The 24,936-nt window shown below is 40.5% G+C and overlaps 1 protein-coding gene across 45 annotated transcripts in view; it reads left to right on the forward strand.

Moving 5' to 3' along the window:
• Window positions 1–24,936, forward strand: part of LOC122884239 (ankyrin-3-like) — a 132,527-nt gene that overhangs the window by 66,330 nt on the left and 41,261 nt on the right. For 28 of the 45 annotated variants that reach the window (XM_044213846.1, XM_044213863.1, XM_044213876.1 and 25 more), the window contains exons 2-24: window positions 641–742; window positions 1,041–1,139; window positions 3,391–3,489; window positions 4,082–4,180; window positions 5,842–6,027; window positions 6,561–6,584; window positions 8,349–8,447; window positions 10,077–10,175; window positions 10,842–10,940; window positions 11,552–11,749; window positions 12,781–12,879; window positions 13,118–13,216; window positions 13,351–13,449; window positions 13,548–13,745; window positions 16,037–16,135; window positions 18,517–18,615; window positions 20,650–20,847; window positions 21,172–21,270; window positions 22,217–22,315; window positions 22,488–22,586; window positions 22,715–22,810; window positions 24,572–24,644; window positions 24,865–24,921. In XM_044213846.1, the coding sequence (XP_044069781.1) occupies window positions 641–742; window positions 1,041–1,139; window positions 3,391–3,489; window positions 4,082–4,180; window positions 5,842–6,027; window positions 6,561–6,584; window positions 8,349–8,447; window positions 10,077–10,175; window positions 10,842–10,940; window positions 11,552–11,749; window positions 12,781–12,879; window positions 13,118–13,216; window positions 13,351–13,449; window positions 13,548–13,745; window positions 16,037–16,135; window positions 18,517–18,615; window positions 20,650–20,847; window positions 21,172–21,270; window positions 22,217–22,315; window positions 22,488–22,586; window positions 22,715–22,810; window positions 24,572–24,644; window positions 24,865–24,921 (2,518 nt within the window). Of the gene's footprint in view, window positions 1–276; window positions 425–640; window positions 743–1,040; window positions 1,140–3,390; window positions 3,490–4,081; window positions 4,181–5,841; window positions 6,028–6,560; window positions 6,585–8,348; window positions 8,448–10,076; window positions 10,176–10,841; window positions 10,941–11,551; window positions 11,750–12,780; window positions 12,880–13,117; window positions 13,217–13,350; window positions 13,450–13,547; window positions 13,746–16,036; window positions 16,136–18,516; window positions 18,616–20,649; window positions 20,848–21,171; window positions 21,271–22,216; window positions 22,316–22,487; window positions 22,587–22,714; window positions 22,811–24,571; window positions 24,645–24,864; window positions 24,922–24,936 lie in introns of those variants that run through there. The other 17 variants (XM_044213886.1, XM_044213840.1, XM_044213866.1 and 14 more) reach the window with 8 other exon arrangements.

Consider the following 24,936-nt stretch of genomic DNA (forward strand, 5'->3'; position numbering starts at 1 on the left):
AATAGAGAATGCTCTGCTTCTCGTAGCATGGCGACATAGACTCACGACTGCTTTACTGGTGGATTCAGAAGAGATCTGAATCCAGAGAGGAGATCTCTGTGGCAGCTGTAAGGACCACCCGGTCACTGAACTTCCTACCTTTGGGAATCAGAGACATTTGGATTTAACAAAGCTGGAATAACAGTCCAGTGGGATCTGATGGATGACGGAGAATGACGTGAATTGTTGGAATGATATGCTGTGGTTCTGTTGGCTTTCTCATGGATTTTCGTTTTAGCGTTGTCTTGGTTTGAGACACCAGTGGACTTTACTATATTGATTTTATTGGGACAATGGACCAACTTTATGTGTGGATATTGGCTTTGTTTTTTCCACTGTTAAGATGTTTTTGGATGTCTGAGAAATTATGACAGAGTTCTATCTGGTATAAGAACATTTTGGCATTTGTATATTCTTTTCTTCTTCTGTGTGCCTAATTTTAACAGTTTGATAATTTGATGCAGGTAAGCGTGTGGCCAGAGTCTGAATTGACATACCTCCTCTCTTTCTCTCTCTCTCTCTCTCTCTCTCTCTCTCTCTCTCTCTCTCTCGTCTGCCTCTCTTTCTCTTTTTCGCTCTCTCTTTGTTTTCTCCTCTTCAGTCTGACAGTAATGCCAGTTACCTGCGAGCTGCCCGGGCAGGGAACCTTGAAAAGGTCCTTGACTACCTCAAGTCTGGGGTTGAGATTAACATTTGCAATCAGGTAAATTTTCTGAGACTGCTATTAAGAAACTAAAATGTTTTTGTGAGTGTCTGTCCTCCTGGGGGTTAAAGAAGAATAGTAAGTTATTCTGTTCTACATACATAAACATGCTTAGACCATACTGCTGCATTAGCTGAATTTAAAATCGAGGGCCCAAGGGCTCATGTCTAACAGGATCATCCTCTAGATTAAATATTTTATGATTTTAGCCCATCCACTAAGCACAATTAAACATTATCTCATAGTATATCCTAGTGCATGAGCTGCACCAACTCCACTAAATATGTTTCTTTCTCAGAATGGTCTGAACGCTCTCCATCTAGCCTCCAAGGAGGGGCATGTAGAGGTTGTTGCTGAGCTGCTGAAGCTTGAAGCTGCTGTGGATGCAGCCACAAAGGTAAGGCCTACTCTGTCACCTATCGCAGCTCAGCTGATGTTACTGAAGACTATATTTGGATCCAGCAGACACATGGCTGCACTGTAGGATTAACCAGCATGCAGCTACAGTACAACTACTATAAGTGTGCAGCCTTTGTTAGGGTTTATTATTGGATCAATATTTAATGATCCTTGTGGGCATTGCAGCTGGAAAAAGTGAGAGAATTAAGACAAAAAGAAATGTATGTCAGAATGAAGCAAAAGGAGTTCAGTATAATAACAGTAGAATGTATTTATTGGAAATAAAGAACAAGGTAGGCCACATCAGCAGCAGTAGTGTTCTATTTTATGTACTGTACAATATGATTTCATATAGTATGATACATCAGGGGAAGGTATCTTTCTTTGAACCATATTTACTCTGATGCTAAAAGGAGTTGAGAGGGAGAGCCATTGAAAACATTATCCAGATTAGAACCCCAAAGGCTTTCACTCCCATTTAGTCGTCTCGTTCAGCCTCTCTGCCACAGGCCACATTCCTAGTGCTGACATAAACACAGGGCACAATGAAATATTCAAGATCAAGGAGAAAATCTCCCCAATTAAAGCCTCACTATTGTAACCCTGAGGATGCTGAGGGATTAATTTGAGATCTTGGGAATCAATTGCCAGCGCCCTGATGCCTCCAAATTCCTATTTATATGGAGCCAATGGAGACAATCAGGGAGGCAGTGCTATCGAGGATACCTAGTTTTAGTAACACAGAGTGTATTTTATTTCGGCTGTGTGAGTGTTTAATGCTAAGTTAATTGTGTACCTGCCTCTAATGTTGGGCTGCTCTTGTTGTGGGAGAATTAAACAAGAAGCCTTGTCCTCAGTTCATTAGCCCCTCAGCAGCTCTATAACAGATGCTACCCTTATGAAGCTTACAGTGTTGAGACTGTCGGAGAGATGTTGATTTGACTTTGTTGTAATTTCTGAGGCTGTAGTTTGTGGTGTTTTACTTGATTGCATTATATTTGTGAAGCTTTTGATGTTAAGTTTGAAACAGTCAGAAAAGAGAAAGAGAAGGATTGTGCTGCGGTGAGAAGTGTTCAGAGTTGGTTGGTGGGTGCACCAAGCAGGACTTTGTTTCCTGCTGTGTTATGTCTCATGCTTCAAGTCACTGTTGACTTTTGCAATATTTAACCAATAACACCATACCCTTAAAGGGGAACTCCACCAATTTTGCACATCAAAGTCTATTTACAGATCTTGCAGAGTACTACTGCAAACGTGATAGAAATGTTGTAGAAGGCCATTTGTGGCTCAAGAGGCAGCTGCGTGAAATCTGATAAATTGCTTCAAGTGATGTCACTTGAGGGATGTGGTGTTAGAAAGAAGTGAGCTTACCAGACCTCTGTAGCCTGATCCTCATTTGATCTTGAGGCTATAGCTCTGAGGCTAAATTAGCTGCTACTAGCATAACACACCTCTCTGACACACAAATCTCTGACCAAACTGTTGGCAGTCGAGCTGCATTGTGGGTAATGTAGACAGCAGATTTTGACAATGCTATAGGAGTGCAATGCTAAATTGGTACAGTACTCATTTAATCAAGTGCTGTGAACATAGCCTTAAAAAACTTAAATCTTGCTTTAGTCGCTACAAGAGGATATTGTATTGTTTGTCAGTGAGCGCTTGCAAATAAATAAATGGGTTGTTGTAGTTGGTGTTCAGAAGTTTAGTGGTGCAAAAGACTGCATCTCTTCAACATTCTCTCACTTCAATTACAATAAAGTTGAACCAACACTGCTCTCAACAAAAGCTGAACCGTGTCAGCAGGCATAGCTGATTTCCTTGCTACAGTATACAGTACATGTGAGAGATGATCACTATTGTGCAACAGCACTTGTTACGAATAACAGTGCCCAGTATCACGTGGCCAGGAGACAGGCTGGGGGCCGACTCTGCCTTCACAAGGACCTGTACAGGTTCATAAAAAGCCTCCTGTAGATTTATTTATGGCCGATGCTCAGCGGGAGCTCATTTATGTGTAGGACGTAGGGCATCGGAAGTGACACATTGTTGGCAGTGCAGGCAGGGGATGCCAGAGCTGGAACGCCAGCGATACAGAAGAGTGGCTGGCGTGAGGGGATTCACTGGGGCACATGGATACTGACATGGATATATACAGACTGTGACAAACAGTCACACACACACAAGCAATACGGTGGGACAGGTGGGGCAGAGCTTAACACACATTCTTGTGGTTGTTCCATGTAATGCAGAAAGGAAACACTGCTCTGCACATAGCCTCACTGGCTGGCCAAACGGATGTCGTCAAAGAGCTGGTCACTAATGGAGCCAATGTCAACGCACAATCTCAGGTGGGATATACTCAACATGCGCACAGACACAGGCACAATGTCAAAATAACAGTAAGGTCCTGCTGGTCTACAGTACATTTAGGACCTGAAACAACTTAAATGTAATTTCACTGCTGTGATGCACACATTTGTTTGGAAGATACTGTATCATGAAGTCGCTGACATTGAGGGAATCACTCAGTGGAAAGATCCTCACTGACAGAATCTGGCTGCACGCCAACTAGGCCTCTGCCTCTCCAGGAAACTGCTGTCCTTGCATTTTACATTTAACTCTATCAGATCAAGGTGAGAGGAAAGATTTCAAGCACCTTCTTTCCCTTTGTTCTTGTTCTTTGTTCAACACAAAAGTCTTACAGACTTTACCTGAATATTTTGTTTTGTCAATGAGATTTTTTTGTCTGGGTATCTATCACTCTCAAGATCATCAATTACGCTGATATCATCATGTCATTATTTAAGGCATATTGGGCCATTTGACATTGACACTGAAAACCAAATCTAAAAGAACTGACTACAAGGAAACATCTATCCATATGTAGCATAAGTGGCAGCAAAGTTTGTAAATGTGTATCTTGGTCCATGTTGTGTGCAGAATGGCTTCACTCCTCTGTACATGGCAGCCCAGGAGAATCACCTGGAGGTGGTACGGTTCCTTCTGGAGAACAACGCCAGCCAGAGTATGGCCACTGAGGTACTGTACGTGTGTGTGTGTCTGTGTGTGTGTGCTCATACGTGTATGAGTGCCAGTGCTGTGTCCACCTCCGTGCAGTCATACCGTTACAGTATGTCTCCATGCATTTTCTCTGCCTCAGTCATGTGTGGTCTTTACATCTGTTGTACTAACCACCTTCATCTCCTCCTCTGTTTCCGTCCTCAACCCGACCCCACTCACTCTGCATCTGCCTGTGTCTCCGTCTGTTTCTTCACCTCTCTGTCCTGTCTTTCCTTTCCTTTCTCTGTGTCTTTTTCTCATCCTTTCTGTCTCACATTCTCGTTCAGTCTACCTTTTTGTCTTTCCCCCATCCTCCTCTGCCTGCCCCTTCTCCTCTTCCCCTCCTCCATCGCTCCCTCCATCTCTTCATGAGCAACTAGGCAGAGCTTCATTGATTGGTAGTGTATGGTGGTGGAGGCAGAGTGACCTTGGGTGGGTCACAGATGAGGTCCACTCCACTCGCTGCCTCTCCTCCACGGTTGTTGCTGTCATTACTGCTCTGATTTACATTGCTCAGCCTGTGGAACCCATACACACACATACTTACCAGTCACCACACGTATACACACTAAAGCACGTGCACATACGGAGATAAATAGCTGATGGGGCTAATGGAATACCCCAGCCAATCTACAGTCCACTGGTTTACATCTATGGGCTACACTGTAGAACATGGGATGCCCTTCATAGACATAGAATATGTTTGCACATGTGCACACACACACATCTGCACACAGATCCAGAACTCATGTGAACATGATATATGAATGCAGGCATGTATGCACTTACACAAATACTTTTGCACACACACATACACACACACACACACATTTAAACATGCAGAAACACACTGCTGTGGCCCCTTAATTATGCATCATTAGGGTGATGTGTGTAGGTGATGGATGTGAACCTTTTCCACCCCATCCTCTCATTATGTAACATACATTATTTTCCTATATGGTGAGGATGCTTGGAAATGTACAGTAACCTCTATATCTGTTTGACACATGAAATTAAGATTATTATCCTAATTGCTCCAAGCAGGTCAGACTGTCTAAAGGTTTAACTCCAAAGTTTTCTGTTTTAAGTATCCAGATTATTCTTTTTCTTCAGAGCTCCCAAAGATCCACGTGAAACTGAAACAAGAGATTGGTGACATAAATATAAAAAAAATATTACAATCATAAGGTAATCTCTGACTTGCTTCTGGAAAAATTATCATCACAGTAAAACATGTTTGCAGTTTGACTGGCTACTGTTGCCCTTATGTTTCCCATCAATTTAGCTTTTTTAGTGACATTTGATTAATGCATAACCAAATTATGTTTTACCTAGTTCTCAGACTAAAGAGGATATGTCTTTTAAAACAAAATGAAAAGCTAGAATTCGTTGGATGATTAATAACACATGCATTATACTTTTTTTAAAACTTCCATTGTACTCAGGGGTCTTGCATTGCTTTCCTCTATGCCTGCAGCAAAATAATAATTCAACAAAATTTAATATTGGAGCACCATCTCACCATAACCTGCTCATATCATCCATCCAGTCACACCAACCATGCCATATCAGTTCCGTCACCAGTAATGCATTGCAGCGCCAATCCAGCCCCAGTGACTCCTCTCTCTTCTCATATGTAGGATGGATTCACCCCTCTGGCAGTGGCCCTCCAGCAGGGCCATGACCAGGTGGTCTCCCTGCTGCTGGAGAACGATACAAAGGGCAAGGTACGCCTGCCTGCCCTGCACATCGCCGCCCGCAAGGATGACACCAAGGCCGCGGCCCTGCTCCTGCAGAACGACCACAACGCAGATGTTGAGTCCAAGGTGAGTAATGACGCTGATGCAGCCAGTCTCAGGTGGTGGATGTTCAGTTGGTTGCTTTGTTTTTTTTTTATCTCTTTGATTCTTTGATTGTTTCATTGTTTGTTTTTTTGTTTCTTGCTGCTTTTTTTCTCTCCTTCTTTCTTGGTTGAATTTGCTTTTGATGCTCTTTTTGGCAGAAAGGGGAAAGGAGCAGATGAACATTTTTGTTTGTTTTTGCAGAAGTTTGTAGATATACTATCACAATATTGAATAGGACAATAATAACTGTATACTTGTAAAATTTTGGTTGGAAGAGATGAGAATGTACTGTATGATCATGATGTAAGAGCATTTTAGTTTGAGAATATCTTTCTCAAACTTAAATCTAAATCTTGGATAACAACACTGACTTTATGTCTTTTTTTTACCATAAATAATTTTGTACTGAGCTCCTTCTCCCTTCTCTCTGCTCCTCCACTTCATGTCAGTGGAGGCCCTTTTCTGTTTTTTGCTCACTAACTGCCAATTCTCTCCTCTCTTGGCTGACTCTGTAGATGATGGTGAATAGAACAACAGAGGTACACCTCTACTCTGTACATTACCTAGTCTCTCCATCACAGCTCATAAAAACTCTGAAAAAAACAACAACAAACACTTCAGTGCCCCTGACTTGATGCAGTAGTGTTTCTGCAGCCCTTTGTCACTTTCCCTTTTCCATTTGAATTCAATCTCATTTTCCTCTCCATCGCTTCATTCATGTAGTGGATATCTCTAGTCATAGAGAAAGTCAGAGTAATAGCGCATGTTTCACTAATACTGATTTAGGAAATCCTGAGGCTGGAGGCTTAGGTATCAAGGTATTCCTTGATTCTAATGGTTTCATGGTGTCCAAAGCTCAAGCTTCGGCTGTTATTTTTGGCAAATTCCTTGTGACTGTTGACTAAATTTTGTCCTAATGTGTCGTGACACAGTCCGTCCATGAAACTGATTAACGTGATAACCTGTGTTAGCATGAAAAGTGGTTATCATTCATTGAAAAGCAACGGTTTGTCCATAACCTGCATGGCAACCAAATCCCCATTAAGCTGTAAAGGAATCCAGCCTTCTAGCAACAGACACTTAGTCTAATTAGTTTACTAGTCTACCCTCTATTGATTTTAGATTTTAGTGCTTCTAATCCTCAACCCCTACACCTAAAGCATTTTGCATGGGACCAAAGCAACACGCTACCTCAACACTGCTTCTATGGTAACAAGGGCCCCTTCGTCACACCAAAGTCAGGTGGCCACCTTCTGTGTGTGCCTGTTTTGGTTGGCATTGTTTCTGGCTTTGGCAGGCTGGCCAGTTATCTGGTATGATTCATCCAAAAATGGCTTTGTTGATCTGAGGCTCCTGCATCGTGGTAAACAGATTTGCATAGTACTCTGATGGAAGATCGAAGAAAGTTATTGCAGATTTTATAAACAGCACATGAGATTAACCTGCAGTATCTCCACAGATTGACTATAAAAATATAGATTTTTGTGGTTTATTAACATTTTTGGTTATGTTTTTCTAATATGAGTTTAAGTGTAAAAATATATTTTAAAATTGTTCATAGTTGGAGTGTTTTTGGTTGGGATTTTTGAGGCACCAGATATCAGCAGAGTGGACACACATGTCTGAGACACCTGCTCTCCACTGGAATATTGGTTATTTGAAATTGGGATTCCAATGATTAGATAGCTTAATGTGAGATTAATTCACTCATTGGACAGATTGTATCCAGTGTCCTTCTGTTGCTTTGACAGCTGTTGCTCACTAAGCCAGGGTTTTTATCAGGAAATTACTTTCATTCAAGATGTTAACAAATGGACATTAGGATTGTTTTTTGTACACTAAAGTATCAGGATGTTGTAAATGAGATGATATAGATGATCAGCAATTACTATCTGTCAAACTGGAATTGTATATTAACACTCTGGCCTATATAGTATAACTTTACTTTGCCAGTGTTGTAGTGTAATGAGTTATATTTCAGTATCATGAAAGCACATAGAAGCCCATATGGTATACTGAATCTAAAACCCCTCTAGTTGTCAGCATACCATTGGCCCCATGTTTGATGCTTCAATAAAAAGACTTTCTCTGCCACTGTGAGGAAAGTCAGGTGTTAGTGTAACAGTGTATAGTAGAGTGTGTCCCTGTCTGATGGAGTGTGACTGTACGTCAATGCCTGTAGGTTGCTGTAAAGCACAAGGTCTATAATGAATTGTACATGTGTGGTGTATTTCAGTTCATAATGTAATGTGTGTGCTTGTCTGTTTGCATGTGTGTGTTGTACGGCTTTCTCCAATCCTCAGAGTGGTTTCACACCCCTCCACATTGCGGCTCACTATGGCAACATTAACGTGGCCACACTTCTCCTGAACCGAGGGGCTGCTGTGGACTTCATGGCTCGGGTGAGTTTATTCTGCCCTCTGCTGTTTGGGAGGCGTATTACCAACATTAAAGGTAAACGAGTGAAGTTGTATAATGCTAGATATGCTGAAACAGTGATCCTACACAGCTGTGAAACAGTGGTTTAGGTTTTCATGATTTATTATTAAACAGTCCCTCAATCCCCTAGAGGTGTATACACTTGTTTCACAGCAGACATTTTGACTTGTCATAGTAGGAAAAGGACAGGTGTTACTAAAAACATTACTGATAGTTCTGTTCTGTTCAAGTGTCCCAGTAAGCCATAATAGTGTGACAGTGAGCCAGCATGCACAATACCAGGACCCTGAAATTGAAGCAGCTAAATGGAATTTGTCTTCAGTGAAAAAGGGCTGTTGTATTCATTGCACTCCTTCATTTTTAGGCTCATTGCAACAAAAGCCATTTATGAACACTAACTCATTTTACAGTTTGCAGGAAGCCCTTCAGAGTAAGAGCATCAGCTGAAGACACAAATGTAAAATGTGGGATGTGTGTAGACTTGGCGTTGAGAGGTGAAGGCACATGCTGCTGCTACTACAAGAGAGAAAAACACTGTGAAACCATAAACACCCACATGAACTGTAATGAGTTGTTAAGCTCTCTCTCTCTCTTTTTTCCTTTATATCTGTTGGGACTTTTCAGTATTAACATACACATAATTATCCAGTTTAATGTGTTTTTGAAAATGAATTGAGAGAGTACAGAATTTGCTGCTTTGTATTCAAAAATGAGATGATGGTAACGCTTCTATACTTAGTATCTGTGGTGATCTACAAGTTCCATGATTGATCAATGGACTGTATTTAAGAAAAACCATCAGACAGCACGCTGATGAAGGCAAGATAGCTGAAAACGTTTAGTGAATGAAATATGGTGTACTGGAGAGGAGTTGTGCAATGATTTTTAATTTTTGATGGACTTGAAGCTCACTCACATTAGTCTGCACCTTGCTGTGGGTGCATTCTCAGAGTTACACACTGTAAACAGTACCAACTAGCAAGGGGCATCATTATCATTTATTTTAAGTTAGTATTAAGAAACTAATTCCCTACTGTCCTTTAAATAAAGTATACAGCAGTGTTACATTGGCTGATATGCCTCTCTGCGTTCATAATAGGCGCATCACTTACAAGGCCACACTCAGAGAGTGTGTAGGATTACTATTTATTTACTGTGATATTTACATTGTAATGCAAGAGTGGGTGCCGTTAAAAATGTGTTTGTTTCTGCATTAGACATTAGCTAACCAGAGTCACCAGTGGCCCATAATTATATCAGCTAGTGTGTGAAGGAGTGTTGGTGTTTGTGCTGCTTTTTGACACTGATTACAGGTTAGATCCACAGAGTCATGCTGCAGCAGTGGAGATAGATGGGATTAAACAATGGAGCTGTTTTAGAAACTGTTTGCTTGATAATTAAAGACTATTTACCCTTAATAAGGAGAGTGTAGAGTTTATATTAGAGTCTATCAACTAGAAATAATATACAATCTATTTACTACAAGATTACATGTTATATGTCTAATGAAGCTTTTGTGTAAATAATAAAAAAAACCGTTACATCTAATTGGACAGCTGAATCATAACACCAGTTTCTTCTTTTTTGTGTAGAATGACATCACGCCACTTCATGTGGCGTCGAAAAGGGGCAACAGCAACATGGTCAAGCTGCTGCTCGACAGAGGGTCCAAAATTGATGCGAAGACCAAGGTGAGACCATGGACGCAATTCTCCTCAGAAAACTATAAGACATTCAGACACGAAGCACATGATGCTTAATGATGTGGTCTGTTGGAGGCAGATGTACCTAATTTTCTATCCTGGTTGCATTGGATTGTGTAAAAAAATAAATCACTTTTGGTTCTTCCACACACATGTGAAAATGGCGCCTATTCCCCAGCATGTATAGGCGTCCTGTTCAGTAAAATTCTGGTGGGAAAAACTCCATAAAAGTCCATAAGTCTGTGGTGCTTGCTGCTGTGTCCTCATCTAGATTAGATTTTTTTTCATGCAGAGTGAAGACGGTGTAGTCCCTCATTCGTTTTTCTACCATGCAGAGTGAAATTTATCTGTCACTATCTCAACTTTGTTAGTCTTAGAGTTATTTTTGTCATTCAGTGACTTACTAATCGTGGAACCAAACTCTTAATTTACAAAATGGAACAAGTCATCAAATGAAAAGATTCACAAATGTATATTCTTTACTATTTTCCCTTGAACTACCATATGCAACAATACTGCAAACCACATTATGCCCTATCCATAAATTTGTTTTATACCAGGAAGTTTTAAACATCTGTAGAAAGGGCAGGGATGAGGATTTTGTTTTGTCCCCTGTGATTTATCAACACCTTTGCTGTCTTTCTTCTTCTTCAGGATGGGCTGACACCTCTTCACTGTGGGGCGAGGAGCGGACACGAACAGGTGGTAGAAATCCTACTAGACCGAGGAGCTCCTTTCCTGTCCAAGACCAAGGTAGCTACTGGGACGATCAATTCAGGAGACGCTGCTTAGCTGAGAATAGGAAAGGAATATCACAAACACAAGTCACATATTTTTTTTATTTATAAAATAGAATAGATATAATAATAATAATAATAATAATAATAATAATAATAATAATAATAATAACAACAACATTGTAATACAGCTGTTTGTATAAATTAGCTTTCCTAACCACACAGAGCTATTGTTAATCTGTTATGCAATCAGATAGCAGGCCTGTTGTTGTTGTAGTGTTGTCGCATTGTCTCCATAACGTCTGTGCGACCTCCCCAGAACAGCCTGTCTCCGCTGCGTAGCCCTACGGTTTGACCGCGCAGGACGACCAGTGTAACAAAATGAGACATTGTTGTAATGACCTCGTTATAACAATGCTTCTGTAACCTTCTCCACAACTTCCTTCACAGTATTTCTGTGCAGCGCATGGCCACGCCCTAACTTACTGTGTCTGTCTGTCCATCTGTGTGTGTCCTATGTGTCCGTCTGCGTGTGTGTTTGTCTCTCTTTGTCTCGCTTTCTGTCTGCCTCTCTCTTTCTCTCCCCCTCTATCTCTCTCTTTCTTTCCCTCTCTCCCCCCTCTATAGAACGGTCTATCACCGCTCCACATGGCCACTCAGGGGGACCACCTGAACTGCGTCCAGCTCCTGCTCCAGCATGACGTGCCTGTGGACGACGTCACCAATGACTACCTGACAGCGCTGCACGTCGCTGCCCACTGTGGTCACTACAAGGTGGCTAAGCTCATCGTGGACAAGAAGGCCAACCCAAATGCCAAGGCTCTGGTAGGGATGAAGGGGTAGATAGGGTGGGAGGGACACGGTCATATTGGACAAAAGCATCCAGTAAATGTAACATATAATGTAGAACTTTATTTAACCAGCAGAAGTGCCTCACTGAGATTAAGTATCTCTTTTACTGTAATGAGTTTTAATGAATTCCCTGGCCAAGACAGCACATAGAACATAAAACATAAAGGTTACAAAAAAGACCACAAATTATATTAGATAAGTAGATAAAATATAAAGAGAATAATCAAGTATCAAATAGATATGATCAGTAGGATAATATCTGAAGGCAGATACTAGACTAATAGTGATATTGTTAGTGGCTAGTCGCTGAAAGACACTATTTTGTGTTGATCCTCAATGTTTTTATATTTGATCATTTTCTGAATAAAAAAAATAATTCTACACATTGAGATGTTATGCTTGGCAAAAAGAACAATCCCTACATAAAGAATTATAAATTAAACTAATAGAGGAAATGTGCAAAGAAAAAACTATTTTACCATTGCATTGCGTGGTTTTTGGTTATGGAGGAACATGCAGTGCAAAATGAGCCAATAGGCTTTTGCTGCACTGATGTGATGGTTTGAAAGGAGAATGAGAATAGGTTGCGATACTTAAGGGTACAAAGTTCTCCCGAAAGTGACAAAAAAATTGATACATGAGGTAGAAGAGAAGAAAAACAGAGAACTGGAAGAGAAATGAGAGAAGAGGTGGTACAAAAGTCTAGATTTGAAAATGACACAGAGGGAAAAAAAGAGATTCTCGGGCACTTTCTAAGAATCAGTATTTGAGAAGGAGTAGAAGAATTGAGAGATAAAAGGTTTCTTTCTCACCCTTGTGGTTTGCAGCTGACATTTTCTGTACCACCCATTAATTTCCTGCCAGATCATTTGCTTACCCTTATCGGCCTAATAAAAGCAGTCACAGATGTTTTGTGACTGTGGAGAGTTGACCCCTTCCTGGATGTCAGTGACGATACTAGAGTATGGGCTTTACAGAGTTTCTTTCTTTCTTTCTGTGTGCAGAATGGTTTCACTCCACTTCACATTGCCTGCAAGAAGAACAGAGTGAAAGTGATGGAGCTGTTGCTTAAACATGGCGCATCTATCCAGGCTGTCACCGAGGTACTCCACCAGACTGGACCACATTTATTCTTTTCTGCTTGACTCTTGCCTTTAAGCACTTGGCACCAGTAGTGGTTTCTGTAAACTATTCTGAGCTGTACCGTTTTAAACATTGTGCCTTGACTTTTAATAGTGCTTGTCTTTGTTTGGACTTTGTATATCACTTCTTGACAGCTTTGCTAAGGTTTGATATTTATTGCAATGTTGCATGATAATGATCATTTCTGTTTCTCGACAGTCTGGCCTGACGCCCATCCATGTGGCAGCCTTCATGGGCCATGAGAACATTGTCCATGCACTGACCCACCACGGAGCATCACCCAACACGACCAACGTTGTGAGTGGATGATTTGTAATGCACTGTTACATGTTAGAAGTACATGTTTTTTCAAATACATATTTCATTTCAGAATTCAAATCCCACATCATTGCATATAAAAAGCTCCCACTGACAATCGTTTGTGTGTCCAGCGAGGTGAGACAGCTCTCCACATGGCAGCCAGGGCAGGCCAGGCAGACGTAGTCCAATACCTGCTCAAGAACGGAGCCAAGGTGGAGACCAAGTCCAAGGTTAGAACACTGAGCCTCATTATCAATCACTTTGTCAGGGAGAAAAAACAAACAATGATTAAATAGTGGGCCAAAAGTCACTTTTTCCTTCTCCGCAGGACGACCAGACAGCGTTGCACATCGCCAGTCGGCTGGGGAAAGTCGACATTGTCCAACAGCTGCTGCAGTGCGGTGCCTCCGCCAACGCTGCCACCACCTCAGGCTACACCCCCCTTCACCTGGCTGCCCGCGAAGGACACCAAGATGTTGCTGCCATGCTGCTGGAGAACGGAGCCTCACTCTCTTCCTCAACTAAGGTGTGTCTGGTGGTGGATCTTATTTCAATGCATGAAGTAACAGAGTTGGATGTCTCTATTTCTTTCACATGACATCACATCCAGTCACACACAGAAACGCATCACAGAACTGACCGACTTGATTATTTCAGTGCCATGTATCTCCACTAGTGGGCACCAGTCTCTGTTTCTAATAGCCTCCATGGTGCTTGTCTTATCATGTTTGTTAGTTAGAGTTTGTTGCTGAACTATAATACAGAAGCATTCATAGTCTCCAGTTATGAGACCAATAACCTGCCTATAACCAGCCTACAAGGCTCAACCATGTTAAGTTCTGTCACATAGTGGAGTCACAGCAATTTTACAGTAGTATTAGTGTTGGCCTAGTAATTAAAAACAATTTTCTTTACCTCAGGAGGGTTTCTATTCATCCCTGCAGTCGACCATGGACAGACAATTAATAATAACAATTTTTGGTGGTGAAGGTTTCGCATATGACTAATTGCACAGATCAAGGTCAAAAAAAGATATGTAGAGTAGACTGTATTAATTAGTTTGTGCAATGTATGTGGGAGCTGTCTTTGAAGGTGACCTCTGTCAGTGGAACAGATTAATGACGGGTAAACCCCAAGGTGTTAGTGCACGCTCTCTCTCTCGCTCTCTCACACTCACTCACCTATACACATACAGCATCTTTTGGGACATCACCTGAGTCAGCAGTTCAAGGAAATGTGTCACACTAAACTGGGAACAGAGGAATTAGGGGATGGAAACCATGAATTGACCCATTTGTGTTGTTTATGAAACAAATGTATCATTAAAGTGCCAACACTTTAAAGCATTTAAAACTAACCTCTCTATCCAGCAGCCTATCGTCTCGAAAATGATCCTTTACTGTATAAAACTGTATGAATACTGATTGTAACCAGTCACACAAATGAGGTCATGTGTTTCAGAGCGTGGAATGGGAATCTGTGGGAGTCCCACATTGCTCTGGAAAATATGACCTAATGTCTTTAAATATCTTCACATACACACAGGAAGGAAGCCAAGATTAACATGATCATATTATAACAGCCATTTATAGATCTGGAATACATGAGGAAATAAGGGCCTTTGGCTTAGTTTCTCAGGGTATCACATACCTTCAAACAAGTCCCCCTCCACTCAGAAATATGTTTTTCTTCTTGTTCCTACAGTTGGATGTTTGAGATTTACTGTGCAGAATGATATATGTGCAGAGTTTAACACTAGAATGCTGTTTTCACATTCATCTGCTGAAAGTGGAAAGTTTCTCTGTGCTCATTGAAAATCTGATTTTAAGGGGTGTGCCTACGAGCATGATTTGTGACATCACAAATAGTTTGAAAGCCAATCCTGGTCCAATTTGTAACTTTTTGTAACAACTTATACAAGTGTGATGTAGAAACTTGACGCTGCCAGTGCACATACACTGAGAATGGACTTGGACAGTGAAGAAGGAGACATGTCCAGCAGAAATAGAAATGAACAAAATTAGCATATTCATAGATTCTGGAATTTTTTTAATGAGCTAGAAGGAGTAGATGCCTTTTTGAGGATTTTAATGTGGGAATTGTACTTTTTTGCAGAAAAAACATATCAGACACACATTATTGTTCCAGGCAGACTATTTGTATATATGGTTTAATACATGTCATCACGGGGATCTTCAAGTTCATGTGTTGTTATAACTAAATTAGTCATGCACAGATAATACTGATTAATAGGTCATCATAAATTTTAATGTAGTTAATTAATTGAATTTGAAATAGTTAAAAATCAATTTTACTTTTCACAATGTTGAACTTCTTGTTGAACAGATATTTTAGTTTGACAATGCCTTTGAATGATAATGTAGTGTGTTAAATATTATCCATAGAAAAACCCTTCATGTAAAAACATTGTAGCTGACTGACATTTTCATGTTGATAACACCATAATTTTTCAGTTTGAGTAAAAACAAAATTCTTGAACAGTAAGTTCATGTTTCAGTTGTGCTGCGACAGACACGTTATGTGTACAAATGCTTTATTTCTTTTTTTAAAGTTTTTAAGTAAAAAAGGACACTGTGGCATTGCATGAACTTTATCATTTAGATGCGTTCTATATGAGAAACAGTGCTGTTATGGAGAAGAGCTTGACCCCAGGCCAGCAAGGGCAGACCTAAAACAACGCAAATATTCACTTCCTGTTTGAATACCCGTCTCTGCTCCTCCTCGCTATCCTCTCCATGCGCTCCATCTTTCCACTGTCTTTCATTTTGATGATGTATCTTATTTTGTGTTCAACAGAAAGGGTTCAGTCCACTGCACGTGGCAGCAAAGTATGGCAAGATGGAGGTGGCCAGTCTACTCCTACAGAAAAGAGCTGCACCTGATGCTGCTGGAAAGGTGGGATGTCTTTAAAAAAAAAAAGAGGAGAGGTCTGGTACACTAAACATTTTAGGGAGGCAATCTTAATCTTGACCAACATTTAAGGGTGTTTTCAGATGCTGGAAAACATGAGCTGTCTGAGGAGGGAGGTGCCTGGCACAGAAATTGCTCTACATATTAGGCAGGATATGACACAGCTACACAGAGCAGAGAACAATGAAGGCAACTTATGTATAAACTCAAATTTCTACATAATCATTACAAGCAGCCAACAACGAGGTGTGTCAGGATCAGAGCCATAGTTTTCAAATAATCCTTCAAAATTCCTGTGAACATGAAAGAGAAGCGCTAGCAAAAACAGCCAATAGGATTATTAGCAGCTGTATGTGGAAGATAACCTTATATAACAAAGTACAAAACATCAAGAATGAAATTATACACATGCAGTTGTTAAGTTATCCTAAAGCTTTGTAAAGATTTTTAGTTGCAGACTAGAGATCTGGCCAACAAATGGCCAAAAATCAGGAAGTCATTCAGATACTGTGACCATTTATCATTCTGCAAGTCTTTCTGTCGCCTGCCTTTGTTCAACCTGTCTCTAAGAGTGTAAACAGAACCCTTTTGGACTTGTATTTTCCAAGCTGCAGCTGGACACGGGGGTGGTGGGGGTGGTTGTGTGGAGGGAGAGGCAGGCTTAGGACTGATCCCAGGACAACACAGCCAACAGATGCTTGTCCTGTTGCAAAAACCTTCTGGGTAGATTGGCTTTTATTCCCCTGATGACATGCACTCATTCCACCTCTGCATGCATTCTTGTATACACATGCACACACACATATATTGACACACTTACTTAGGCCTACTGGTACAGATTAAAGTGTTAGCTAGCAGTGTGTGTGTCTGTGCCACCATCTGAGAGCATTTAACATAATGGCAGTCAGTTATGATAATGAAGCTTCCACACTGCTTGGTGGTGTCACGGTAAAATCAGCCCCATTGTAATACTGGATCTAAACACAAAGTAAAGTCAGGCCTTTATTCCAGTTTAATTACACTGATTTTGTTTAGAGATGAGAAGAAAGGCAATGACTTATTTGGTTTCCTCACATTTTGACCAAAAAACATTTTGACCCAAAATATGATAGTCTCACTCCTCTCCAGGAAAGTTGTAACAAGACCTCGCAACAGCTCATGAGAATATCAGGATACATTCTGCACACTTTCTGAGTAAATTCAAGTAAACACTTGAATTCACTTAAATACGTGGGACATTCCAGTGGCTCAGTGAACATCCTGGTGACTCAGTCCTGGTTGCTGAGTCTGGAGGGCATCTTTAGACCATAACAATAACAACAACATGCTGCTGCTGCTAGCACTCTAATACTACTCCTCCGACTACTGCTAAAAAAAAACCATTAATTGTCACATCATCACTGTCCATTGAAAACCATCTATCTCCAATTTTGGTGCTTTTAAAGTTTTTCAGATAAAATCAAGGATTAAAGGGGAGCTCTACTGATTTTATACATCCAAGTTTACAGTTCTTGGGGAGTACTATTGCAAATGTGATAAATGTTGTATAAAGCCTTTTGTGGCTCCAGAGGGAGCAAAGTCTGATAAATCTCAGTTGGGTTTGAAGACTACAAGTTTGAAAATGAAAAAAATCTGGAGGTGTGGAGTTAGAATGAAGTGAGCTTACCAGATCTCTGTAGCTCGTCTCTCCTTGAGGCTAGCAGCTCGAGGCTACATTAGCCGCTACTAACACACCTAAATCTCTAACTGAACTGTCGACGGTCGAGTTGCATTGTGGGTAATATAGGCGCCAAATTTTGACAAGAAAGAAGAATCTGTGGAATAAAAAAGATGATATCTCTGGTTCTGTTGCATTGATTTTGATCCTTTTTTGTCCATCATGAGTCCAACAGTGTTATAGGAGTGCAATGCTACATCAGTGGAGTAGTCTGTTAAGTGTTCCTTTATGGGCTGAGAAAATTCTCCTACTTAAGCTACTTAAGCTAAATAAACTAATTTTAAAAACTACTAAGTTGTCAGTTTGGAGAACATTTCATAGGCCAGTGAAGACATGCTCATCTCTGTCTATTTTGATAATGTCATCCTCACTCAGCTTCTTCTTCTAGATTTCAGCATGAAGTTGTTGCTCTAAACTGTACTAAATATCTTCCATCAGTTTGATGACCATCTCCCTTCATGTCTTTACATCCTGTTGGTTTGGTTCTTTCATTTTACATATGGCTTGTTTGTGCTTGTGTGTGTTCAGTGATCTAACCTGGTGTTGTGTTGCATGCTTGTGTGTGGATGTGTTTGTGTGTTTGTGTGTTTGTGTGTTTGTGTATTTGTGTGTGTGTGTGTGTGTGTGTGTGTGTGTGTGTGTGTTTTAGAGCGGGCTAACTCCACTGCATGTAGCTGCTCACTACGATAATCAGAGAGTGGCACTGCTGCTGCTGGATCAGGGAGCTTCCCCACATGCTGCCGCCAAGGTATCCACACAAACACGCATAAACACATGTACTACAATGAATTCACCTGGCTTAAGCCCTCAGTGCCATCTCAGACCATTAACAACATTCTCTATGTAATGTACATCTGTTCAAGATCTAATGCTCACCCATTTTCTCCCATTCCATCTTGTCTAGTCTTTGACGTTGTGAGTGAATGTGCGGCTTTTTGTTTGAGCTCAGCAAAGACTTTGAAATACCTCGACTAGCCAGAATTTAGCTCATACTGTCAGCATATTGGGCTTGGTGGTTTACTGGATGCTATATTTTCATATTTCTCATAAAACAAAACTGGAGGGCACATGTGAATGGACTGGTGATGTGTTATACATGTCGTAAATTACTCCAGAGTCCGTCACTACTTCAAACCACCCACTTTTGTGAAGTCTGTTCCAGATCTGTAAGTTTTGCGTGTTCCCAATAAAAAGCAAAAAAAAAAAAAAAAGCACTTTTTGTAACTGCGCTTGTTGAAATGCCATGACACACACAAACTCACATAGTCAGTGACATATGGTCAAGTTGTTGTAAGTCGCCTGCTAGGCTTTGGTAGTCTGTCAAAACCACAGAACAGTATGAGAAGATGAGAAGAACTGGCAACCAAAATATGGCAGGAAATGTTTTTGGCTGGACGGTCAGTCAAGGCAGACATCCTGCAAGAGAAGACTGGGGCTTGTAAAGCTAATTTCTCCTTGCTCACTGTCTCCCCTTTGTGTCACTAGCTCTGTCTCCTGCTAGCTCTCTCTCTTCTTTAATCTGTATCTGTCTCTATTTATTCCTTTATTTTTCCTGCCTACCTCCCACACTCTTAGTCATTCCTCCCTGCCTCGATTTCTCTGTCTCTCCCTCTATAATCTTTTTTTTTTGTTTGGCTGGGTGTTAAAGTTGGTATGCTTGGTCTAATTTAAGTGCTTTTGGAAAGGGATGAATCTGTGTGTACTAGAGGAGTTGTCTAGAAGTGTTTTCACACACAAATACGAGCATTGTATGATCACAAAGTTGTGGCATAAAGCATGGTGCATGCATCATATCTCTGTACTTAGCCAGGAGGATCCAAAATTGTGATTTTGACTTATGAAATAGTCTCACTATGAACAATCCAAGAAATTAAATTAAATTTGATTCAAAGGAGAAGGACAGTTTGGAAATAACGTGTGAGTTTTCAGTTCTAGAGCTCAGTTTCAGCAAACAGAGACCCTAGGAATATATGTAATACTCACCTCATGAATAAAGCCCACCTGCAGCTCACACTACCACCAGTGGGGTTCCTAACAGAGAAATGTATTTAAATGCTGTCTTTAGTTTAATGCTATCTCACAGGTCTTCTCCATGGTGACCAAAGTGAGGAATGTCAGAATGATGACTGTTCCCCTTTTCAGCTGCTCCCCTGTCTGTTCATTCTGTGTCTTTCACTGGAACTCCCACCAATGATAAATGTATCATTATTATCTCATCTGTGGGTCAATCCACAGCTGAGACTATTGTGTTAAACCCAATTACATAACTGTAGATTTAGTGTCAAGAGAAAATGGATTATATGTTGAGATTCAAAATGTTACATTTGGTCACATTTTTGGTCAAATCTCTGAATCATGACTTTTCTGTAGTTATGCCTAAACATAATGTTAAACTACTTTTGCTGAACTACTTAAACTTCTGACCTTTTTTTTTTGGTAGAATCTCATTATTTTGCTTCATGTCAACTGTCCTGTTATTATATCAGATGTATTGTATATAATGAAAATGACAGCCTGGTCTAACCGTAGTGGCCATCTCTTACTATAAGTCTATACTTCAGTCTACAATGTATGAAGTGAATTCCATTTTGATTCAGAATGGAATAAAATACATTATAGAAGAAGACACCTAATGAAATTTAGGTTTTATGCAACACTGAGCATAACTAGTCAATTCTCAGTACAATGAAATAGAAAAAATAATACATCAACCATGAAATCCAGAAGAACTAGAAGAAGACCTCAATCCAACCTCCTAACCTGTACATCTCTTTTGCCTCAGAATGGCTACACGCCACTCCACATTGCTGCCAAAAAGAACCAAATGGACATTGGGACCACGCTGCTGGAGTATGGCGCCGACACCAACGCGGTGACGCGGCAAGGCATCAGCCCCATTCACCTGGCAGCGCAGGAGGGTAGCGTGGACCTGGTGTCATTGCTGCTGGCCAAGAACGCTAATGTCAATGTGTGCAATAAGGTGAAATCAGTGATGTAGCTACAGCATGTTCAGTTACAAAACAAGTGTTCATTCATTTACACCGACTGTACACTCACACACATGCACAAACATCTAGCCTGTAATCCTTGCTAGTATCACCTTAATGACCATTTTTGGAACGTAGATAAACATTTCTCACTAGCATCATTATTAGCATATAATTTTTTCCTGGTCACAGGTAACAGATAGGTCTTATGGCTTTTCAAACTAGTTTCCAGCATCCTGTTTCCTGAGAGAGATAGCATGTTTCAGTCTCATTTGTGTGTTCACACATGTTTGTGTGTGTCCTTTCCGCTTATACAGAGCGGACTTACACCACTCCACTTAGCAGCTCAGGAGGACAAGGTCAATGTTGCAGAAGTCCTTCTCAACCACGGAGCTGATGTCAACCCACAAACAAAGGTAAAGCTTTCTCACATAATACACATACACACACACACACACTGTAAATACACACACAGATAAGAGTCTTTAAATCTCTTTTTGTAGTTGAGGTTTGTTGCATAATCTTTTATTTACACGCATCATTATCTTTGCTGTATATGCTTTCTCTTTGTGTTTTTCTCTCTATTTGAACTGGATTTTCCTGTATAGTTTCAGTGTATTCATGGCATCGGAAAAATACTCTCTCACACACACTCTTGGGCACACACAAACACACAAAGACAGTTGTCCGCCATCTTCTCAGCTGCTACATAAATTAAGGATTGATACCTGAGTGGAAGGTGTTCATGTCTTTATGGATGCACCACACACTGCAGCAAACACATACATGCGCATGAGCATGTACACGCTCTAATATTCAGTCACACTCTGTCAGTTACATTAACTTACACATAAACGGGCACTATAACACGCTGCTCATGTTCACTGAGATAAATGTGCCGTAGCAGCAAACGTAGTTTGGACTTAGACAAGGTTATGTAGTGTGTGTGTGTGTGTGTGTGTGTGTGTGTGTGTGTGTGTGTGTGTGTGCTGACATGACAGTTGTTTACAGTGAATAGGTTATTCAATCACTGATGCCCTCCATTACCGTTATGCACTGTACTCACAATTCAATGAGGATGTGAAATATGACGCAGTTTTGAAGTTGAATTTAGAATCAAAGATAGCATGCTAGGAAGTAGAGGCAAAATAAATGATTAGTTTTTTCTTGCACAATAATTTCAAAATTCTCACAAAATGGACTTTACAAAATACCAGCCAGTTCTTTCAGAAACTGATGTAACAGTTTATACAGTATATTAATATACTCCAGTCAGCATATGTAACTATACTTTCCTTTTCTTTTCATTTACTCACCCTTTCATGTCTGTGTCTCTTCCACCATCTACTTTCCTTTTTGCAGATGGGTTACACTCCGCTGCACGTGGCTTGTCACTATGGCAACGCAAAGATGGCAAACTTCCTGCTGCAGAATAATGCCAGAGTCAATGGCAAAAACAAGGTAGAAAAACACATGTTCACCCACAGACGTGCATGCACCCACCTACACACACACATACACAGTCTTGTACTGTTTATGTGTAGATCTTCCTTTACATCTAAATTTCTACATAGAAATATATTATGATATTTCCTCTCTTTCCCTGATTGTGTGTTTGTGTCTCTCTGTCTAGAACGGGTACACTCCTCTACACCAGGCGGCTCAACAGGGCCACACCCACATCATCAACCTGCTGCTTCAGCACGGAGCCTCGGCCAACGAGCTCACCGTGGTCGGTGCACACACACACTGGCACACACACACTCCAACAGAGCTAAAGCTTGTATGAAATACTGAATGCTCTTTGTGTTTTCTGTGCGCCTCCTGTGAATAACTTCCTGTTGGTCTGTCACTGGTCAGAATGGGAACACTGCCCTATCCATCGCCTGTCGTCTTGGGTACATCTCTGTGGTGGACACTCTGAGGCCCATGACGGATGAAAACCTGACCGCCATGGTGAGACACTGTCTTCCTATCAACGGCATCTTGTATGGTTAAATGCACACAATGTCTATCACATAACCAATCAATTCAAAACTAATTGTCTTGTGAATATTTTCTATAACTTGGACATAGGTTGAATACTAGGACACTGAGGAAATTAGCATGCGTATCACTGAAAAGTTGTTGTGGTTTTGAGTTTTTTTTAGTACCCAGACAATATGAGACCATATAACATTTTAGAAGTGAGAATTCAGCACCGTCAGTTGCAAGCACATTTTCTAATTTTTAAAATTCACCTCAAGGATTCTCTGACATGTTAGATTTAAGAGTCGGCTGCCAAAAAGCATTGCAATCAGGAGCTACAAGGCAAGTAATGACTATAAACTTGGACAATGTGAGATAGGTAGTATAACTTTGGTTGTTTGTTGCATTAAGAGCGTTGCTGTGTGCTAAAAACTTGGGATATGCTTTAGAAAATGGTCTGCAGTGATGTAAAGTTTTTGTCGCTATTGGACTAAAACGTGTAACACCACTAGAGGTTTCTTATTGAGCAACTGTATTGAACTAAATTGTGTGACCGACTCCTTGCCCAAATGAAAACTTGGCCAGTCAGCCAGACGCATACTGTGAGTGGAGTCAGTGTGTGAATCCTGCAAATCAGCGAGTAAGTAAGTCAGTCTCACTGTGTCACATGTCTGAAGTTACCCTGATTAAGAGAGAGAGAGGGGGCTTAGATTGGAGCTTAAGGTTTCTCCTCTAATAGCCCAGGTCACTAACAGCAATCTGATCCACACACGTGTCTGTGAGAAAGAGGGGGAGGGAGAACGGTGTGAAAGTGGAAAAGAAAGAGAGGCAGTAGGATGAGGAAGAGGTGACAGTGTGTGAAGAGACGGACAGAGAGGTCACTGAGGATCCTGCGCAATCAGCAGCAAAGTGTATTAGTCATAATGGTCTTTACCTTCAGTGAAGTAACTTAAAGATCAAGGTCGTTTCCCTACACCTTTGTGTGATTCACTGTGCAGAGGCCTCTGCTGTCATTTTATGTCTCTACTGAACCTTCATCTGCAGCCTGTAGGACTGCTGGTCAGTTATGTGGGGTAAAATGGCCTTCAAACATACAGTATCATCACTTCTTACTGTGACAGGGGCCACGGCTAAGATTCAGTTCAATATCCTTATTAGGAAATATATGTGAAGGTCACACTTTAGTTGGAATGTAAATGCTGAACTTTTCATTAACTGAATACAACTGTGTCTAAAATATTTACTGAGTTCCAGGTGATATAACACTTTAAAAATGGTTCATCTTTCAGATGTACTCCCTAGTTTTGTTATGGTAAATGATAGCACCCCTAAATCCCTGTATTTTCCTCTCAGTTCAGTGCTGCTTTTTTGAAAGTCACTTGTAAACTGCATTGAGTCTCAAAACATCAGCAGTGAGCTGGCAGGAACTTTGGGGATTTGTGGCATTATTGGATGCTTTAACAATATCAGGAATCATACTTTTAAGGTTTAAGATGTCAAGGTGTGTAAATATGCAGCAAACTACTGCTTATGAAATGTGATAGATGAGTATCGACAGTGAACCCAATTTATCATTTGATATATTGTAATATAATAATTATATTCTTACTACAGCATTGTAACTCATATTTTCCATTTGGAACTGGTTTAAAGTTTCTGGGATTTTGTCCCGAATATAGATTTAGCAATATAATATTGTTTTGGCAAAACTGGATTGTTCAGTTGTCCATCTGCTTTTCACATTTACAGAGTGCATCAGAAAAACACAAAATCAATGTCCCAGAGACCATGAATGAGTTCCTCGACATGTCAGACGATGAAGGTATGTGATGAATGCTAAGATTTTCTCCCATTTATCCTCATTTACATCCATTGAGTACTAAAATTAAATTAACTGATACTTGCAAACGATTGTTCTGACTTGATTTTAATTTTAAAAAATAATATCTGCATGATTTCCATACACTTGTGACTGTGTGCTATGTGATGTCATTTTCTTTAACATGTGCATGTTTCACTGTATGTGTATCCAAATCACACAGTCCGGGCCAATGTGCCAGAAATTCTCAATGAGGAGTCTTTTTCAGATGTTGATGAAGGTATTTATCACCAGT

The sequence above is a fragment of the Siniperca chuatsi genome, linkage group LG11 (assembly GCF_020085105.1).
Source record: "Siniperca chuatsi isolate FFG_IHB_CAS linkage group LG11, ASM2008510v1, whole genome shotgun sequence".
Classification (NCBI taxonomy): Eukaryota; Metazoa; Chordata; class Actinopteri; order Centrarchiformes; family Sinipercidae; genus Siniperca; species Siniperca chuatsi.